Source organism: Triturus cristatus, chromosome 4_1 (genome assembly GCF_964204655.1).
Source record: "Triturus cristatus chromosome 4_1, aTriCri1.1, whole genome shotgun sequence".
Lineage (NCBI taxonomy): Eukaryota > Metazoa > Chordata > Amphibia > Caudata > Salamandridae > Triturus > Triturus cristatus.
Window position 1 is genome coordinate 214169083 of NC_140585.1, and position 7091 is coordinate 214176173.

Consider the following 7091-nt stretch of genomic DNA (forward strand, 5'->3'; position numbering starts at 1 on the left):
CCAAATAAAGACCTTTCCTTGTAGACAGTCTGCTTTTAGGCCAAGATTGGCGTGATTCGATTCAGCTGTTTCTTTGTGAGCTAAGTATGGTATGTTAATTAAACTGTAAAAAGTTACTCTTACAGCTTTGAAAATGTTCATGTCACTTTGTCCAACTAAGCAAAAGGTATTGAAGAAAAAAGAAAAAAACATTAATGGCGAAATCTAGATAGGCATTGTTGCTACTTGCCCACCATATATATTTGTTCGTGATATAGTGTTGATAGAACAAGGTCTGTAAAATGTAACAGTATGCACTTTATGGTTAACTCGCCCTTTTTCATAGCATGTTACATCTTTAATGAACATATTTTCATAGAAATCAATTTAGCAAGTGCCCCTTTCACCTCCTGGTTTCTTAGACTGTAGATAATTGGGTTCATTACAGGTGAAACAACAGCATATACAACAGATGCCACCTTGTCCTTTTCACCAGTGACATTGAGGGCTGGACGTACATAGGTGTAGATAATGCCTCCATAGAACAAGGTAACCACCAAGAGGTGAGATGAACAAGTGGAAAAGGCCTTCCATTTGTTGGCAGCTGAGCGGATCTTTAAAACAGAGGAGAGGATGTAGATGTAGGAAAGGATAATGAGTAGAAAACAAAACATGCCATAAAACACATCAGCTACAAATATCACAATGTCATTAATGCGGGTGTCAGAGGAAGAAACCTTGAGGATTGGTGGTATTTCACAAAAGAAGTGGTCCAGGGCAATCCTTCCATAGAAAGACAGCCTTGTGATTAGGGTGGTGTGGGCAATGGAGCAAACCAAACCGGAAAACCACATGGCGATCACTGTAGTGATGCAGAAATTCATACTCATGATCTTTGTATAGCGAAGAGGGATACAGATGGCCACATACCTATCAAAGGCCATAAGTGCCAGAATGAGAAGCTCTGTGCCAAGGAACGATGAAAGAAGAAAAAGCTGTGTAAGGCAGCTCGAATAGGAAATTGACTTTGTTTCTGACAGCAAGTTCTCCAGCATCTTGGGGATGATAGAGGTGGTGCAGCAGATGTCCAAGGTAGCAAGGTTCCCCAGGAAAAAGTACATGGGTGTATGCAGATGAGCATCAGCACCTATGATAGTGATAATCAAAAGGTTACCCAGGAGGGCTATCAAATAAATCAACAGGAACAAGGTGAAAAATGTGGACTGAAGCTGTGGGTGATCGGAGAAGCCAAGGAGGAAGAATTCAGAGGCAAGGGTTTGATTCAGTCTTCTGCTGGTTATCTGATGCATTATCTAGAAAATATTAACATAGTGGTTATTTTAAGTCATCGATGGAGGTGGAAATCCGTAATATTCATAGCCTTTTTTCTTGCAAATATCAAGCTGATCACCAATTCAGTGCTTGATTGTCCTCAATCCAAAAGTCATTAACTCCTATTAAAGTACCCAAATCTTCAATATACCTTAATATTTACCTGCCGAGAGCTATACCGGCTGTTACATGCCTGGAACCAGAGTTATAGGCCCGAGCCACAGATGAGGGAGAGGGCCTTTAACAACTATATAGCCGAAGGCAGATGGTCTATAAAGCTATTAGAACATTCCGCTCACAAACTTTAGAATGTTCTAAATTAAAAGGGAGAAACATGAGGACACGCATTGGAATGAAATTCAGGTTTATACCAGCCATTAGAATCCTGGAGCTACTCCACTTGTCTTCAATTGGGATGTCAACATTCCAATGTTCTAAGACTACTTATTTCATTGATGACTTTAAACAAACTCACGGTTGCCTGATTTGTAACATTCTTATACATGCACTTGTAGAAATTTGGTTTATGATTAAATTAACTAAAACCAGGCCCTGTGAATGGCTATTGTCCTCAATTTACAAGCGATGCGCCAATTAAATGTCTATCCAGCAAAGGCACTTAAAACCCTTGTTTCCTGGTGGTAATTGTTTGGGCTAAAAGTGCTCAAACAGTAATAGCACATGAAAAAGAGATGCATTCACATACTTTAGTTCAACGTTTTTCACACATAGGTGTAAATTGGGTGCTATTAACCAGACAAGATTGAGTTGCATTATATACATATGAACACATATGACCATTTGACAGTGCAAGTTAGACCTAGATCTAATTGGAAAATGCAAAATATGTGAGTGCTAAAAAAATGTGTTCCTCAATACACCCCAAAAAAAAGGCAGCGGACCAAAGGTCACCGTACCTAACTCTTTTTCCAACAAAGTAGATATCCACATTTCAATTCCTATCTGCATGCACTCCTTAAAGCACCTGCTACCAAGGTGCAACCTTTGAAAAGGAGATTACAGTAATACAAGATGGAGGTGCACCACACTCCATGGTATTATATGAACACAAATTCCCATTCAAATTCCAGAACTGTTTTATTCTTCACATGGCCAGTCAATGGATGAAGGTAACAGTGAAGAAAACAGTAAGAATTCAGTAATGCAAAAAACGAAAATTAACTGAGCTATACAAATTTTACAACAACACATATCCTACCAAGGCATCAAATATTCCCCCACATGTACACATTTTGTTCACAAAAAAAACATGAAATGCAAAAAAAACACCACGGGGCATATTCTCAAGGAGTTATCGGCACTTTATCGCAGCCAAAGTCGCGATAAATGTATCACCCCATTCACAAGCCGGTGCTAACAGCCCATAGCACCAGTTTACCCGCGATAGCAGCCGCAAAAAACATCATCACAGATGACCCCGGCAACTATCGGTAATGAGATGCAGAGTAGGCATTGCCATGCAAAAAGTCGCAACAACACCACCTCGCAATATTCACAACGACCAGCCAGATCGGCGATAAGAACTCAAAACAGGCGATAAGGCGCATCAGCAGCAGGAAACTAACACATGCTCTGACCTGGTGTAAAGTCGGATGGCAGCTGGCACCAGAAAAGGGAGCCCAGCCCACAGCCACACCTGAAGGACAACAGATGCCATGGGGCTACTGATCATGCAGCTCGGAGCCCCAAAAGGCCCTCAACACACACCGCACCAGGCCCTTACCACCCCCAGGACCCCTCCCCGCACCCCCCCCGGACCACCACAGAGGTAGCGCAGACTCAGACAGCGTACCTTCAGAAAATGCACCAGCCTCACTGACTTATCACCAGAGTATGTCATTGCCCACTACAGGCTCAAAAGGACAACCATCCTCCACATCCTGTTGACCTCTGGTACCTTTCAACCAACAACGGCCAGAGTCGGAGGTGTCTCACAGCCAGCTCTATCAAAGTTCCTCACACCTGTCTTGGATGCCATCATCAGCTTGGTACCCCAGTACCTGTACTTCCCCCACACTGCGCAGGAACAGCTGGAGACCAAGCAAGGCTTCTACACCAAAGCTGGATTCCCGCAAGTGTTGGGGGCAATAGACTGCACACATGTCCTACTTGTGCCCCCTGCCAACACTGCACTCAATTACCGCAACAGAAAGCACACGCATTCCATCAATATGCTGGAAATATTGAGCCACCGGGGACTCTTCACCAATGTCGTCACCAACTACCCAGGCAGTCTGCATGATTTATAAATCTTCTGACAGTCCTTCATCAACCGGCGCTTCCAGGATGGCACCCACGGAAGTGCACTGCTCATTGGTAAGTACCAAATGAACACACCACACACCTCAACTCCACAATCATACAACTCACAACTCTGGGAATGCACACGTTACAAACCCACATACAAGATGCCAAACAACATGCCCACCCACCATACACGACAGCACAACTAACCGTGGGAACCTGGCATAGCCATGTACATGAGCCATCAATGGCATTGCACCTCAGCCACACATTAGCAGAATGTGGGAAGAGGAGGGAACCAAGCAGGTGCGAAGGAGGCGATGTGACCGATGAATGAGACTGCATGGCATGGATGTGTTGGACAGACTGCAGTATGCAGACCACACACATATCCATGTTGACATACACCGCTGGTGTTTGGTGTAGTAGACAGTGGATGCAACCATGTCACCCCAGCCAGTGGGGGAGATCCAGGAAATGTAGCTTGTTACGTCCCCCCCTGTAAGCGTGAGAGGAGTGGGCTGGCCCGGCATACGCCAGGTCAGCATATGGTTGTGAATAAAAAGCACGTAGCCCTGGGCGTGGCCCTCTTCCGGAATGCCCAACATCCCTGCCAGGGCAGCGCCTCTCACCCCACCACGAGGCCTATGCTGTGAACAGTGTTGCCTGGGATCCTGTGCACCTGCTGCACCCCGGGCCGCTGGTCCCTGAAGCCGTCATCCAGGCATCACTGCTCACCTGCCGACACCGGCGTGTGTCAAAGAGGGCCCTCCACGTGCTGGTGCAAGCTCCAAGCCCGAGGCCCCCGACCTTGGCAGACTCCTCGAACCATCACGGCCTCCGTGACACAGGCCCGTGGAACTCCTTTCTCGTTGACATACTCCATTGGCATATACAGCGGACAAGTAGGACACACATTTGGAACTGAGTCTTGATTACACTATGGCAGAGAATCATGATTTAAGGCTGAGTTCTAGTCACTCACTATACTCCCTCCAATGTGGTGCCACCAAGTCTGTGCATAGGACTCCCACCAAACGTGTCTGTGGGCCCTTGCTGACTCTGGCCTTCGGCCTGCACTGCGGTCCTGCAGGCCTCACACCAATCCAATGCACTCCGTCACAGGTAGGACACAGCCTCTTCGCTGGCTGCACACCTGCTCAGCTCTGGTGCCACAAATCTAATTCACATGCCATTCTAACGTTGTGTGTTAGAGATCAGAGGAGGAGGTGGCTGGACAGTGGTTGGCCCGCGCAGACCGCTGCCTACGGCCAACACTGCGGCCATCTAGGTCGCACTTTTGGAACTGAGTCTTGATTACTTCATGGCAGTGTTCATGTCACAGTACGCAAGGAGAGGAGTAAGAGGAAGACTCACTTCAGTCCGGAGGAGAAAAGGCTCACCTATACGGAGGTGATGGGAAACTACCAACAACTGCACTGGTGCCACTGACTCTGTGCAGCCATGCCTTCCACCTGTGGCTGTGGGTCCCTGCTGACCGCTGCCTCAGGCACACACTGCGGTGGAGTAGGTCACACAATTTGAACTGAGTCTTGCTCTCTACATAGCAGAGTCCATGTCATTGTACAGGCCATATCACAGACTGTATCCTCTTCCAGCTCTGGTGCCACTGAGTGTGTGCCCTGAAATTCATGGGCAATCTTTTTTTGGACGACGGTGGCATCTGAGCCCATGGGCTGGAGGCTGTCTTCACCTACATGTAGCTGATACTGACAAGGTGGAAAAGTGGGGTCTGTAGCATTCAACTTCGCCATCTGCCTGTTTCTGCTTGCTTCTGCCCTCTGCATCATGCCCTGGAAGGTCACCTTCCACTGTCCTCCGTAGCCCTTTGCCAAATTCCCCTTGGACATTGACGAGTACACGCTCAGCTCATGTGGCACTACCTCAGTGCACCGCAAGCCACCGTCCCATGGCGGTGTGCCTGTGCCAGCCGCTGTGCATCCGGGGCCACAAACTCTGTGCTGCTCAAGTCAGGGACCTATGATGTTCGTACCTTGTACTGCTGATTGTCAGCCTACTGTTCTGGTCTTTGCCAGCACCAACCAACCCCTGAGTGGTGGCTTACACTACCCAACACCCATCCAGTACAGGCATCACTGGAGATTTGACCCTTTCAATAAAAGGGGCCGGGCGCACATGCCTGTGGCCAGTCCCACAAACTCACTCAGGGTGTCTGTGTGGAAATCATGTATGCATGAGGGACCAGGGACATTCCACATTAAATTGTGCTGTGTGCAGCGTGCGCAACCATGTCACTGCAGGCAGTGGTGTAGACCTGGGACATGTAACCGTGTCGTATCTCCATGTGAGTGTAAGCAGGGTGGACAGGTGCACAACAGTACTGCGTAGGGCTGTGGCTCCTCCACACATGGATCTGGGTGTGGTTCAGTGTAGGCCTTGCCGAGGATGTGGCTGATGCGTGTGTCTCTGTTGTAGTGTCTGCGCCCCGTCACGCAATCAATAATGTTGCTATGTAGCATGCCCCCGGTGTGCATGCTCTGCCAAAGGGGTACATGGGAGAGAGCATGCTAGCTCGGGGTCAGGGATCACACATGCCAACAGTTGTGTGTGTTGCTATTATCGCAGCATGAGCCAAAGATGTACCCTCAACTGCATGTCGGGTTCAGCCACGCAGGTGCTCTACATCTGTGTCAGCCCTGTCCTTGCAATGGGCCGACACACACGTGGCCGGCCACATTCTGCGCAGCATCATCACTGTGTCGTAGTCAGGCCTGTGGACATGCACAGACAGGCATGACAATGGTGTGCCGTAGGGGTGCATGTGATGCATTCACGATGTGCACAACAGTGAATGTGCTCGGGGGGAGGTGCAGCAGTGAGGCTATGTAATACACAGTGATGCAGCTCATTTGCAACATGCAGTACATGTCATACTGGAATCAAAACGTCACACATATCACACACCAATGAACCAGTGAGCCTGCCAACACATCATGCAGTATGTAGTCTTGACTCATGTCTCTGCACTGTCACAGGTGACCATGGATATGCAGTCTGCGCTTGGGTGATGACACACCTCCAAGCCCCGAACACACAGGCCCAGAGGCAGCACAATTTGGCCCAAAAACGCAGCTGGGGCATCGTGGAGTGCTCATGTGGCATGTTGAATTCACCTTTCAGGTGCCTGGACGTCACAGGTGGAAAGCTCCTGTACAGCCCAGGCCTCGTGTGCAAGATGATCGTTGCATGTTGTTTATTTCAGCTGACCCCTGAAATAAACTTCAAACGATCCAGACGACCAACACAGTTTATGTTCTCGACTTCCGTTTACGGGCGAAAGCAATCACTGTTCAGTAACTCTGCTATATTATATCTAAATGATCGCCACAGAAAAGAATGTCTGAATCCTGATACCTCTCGAATGGAGACTCACAGTTAATTCTCCAGCTAGGATTCTCAAATATATTTAATCAATCTGATATTTATAGCAAAGTTACTGAACAGTGATTGCTTTCGCCCGTATACGGAAGTCG

The 7091-nt window shown here is 47.9% G+C and overlaps 1 protein-coding gene across 1 annotated transcript; it reads right to left on the minus strand.

The window, feature by feature from the left end:
* Positions 1 to 329: 329 nt before the first annotated feature.
* LOC146854086 (olfactory receptor 13G1-like) lies at positions 330 to 1289 on the minus strand. The gene has a single exon (XM_085651001.1). It carries the CDS (start codon positions 1287 to 1289, stop codon positions 330 to 332), a length of 960 nt encoding a protein of 319 aa, XP_085507127.1.
* Positions 1290 to 7091: the final 5802 nt, after the last annotated feature.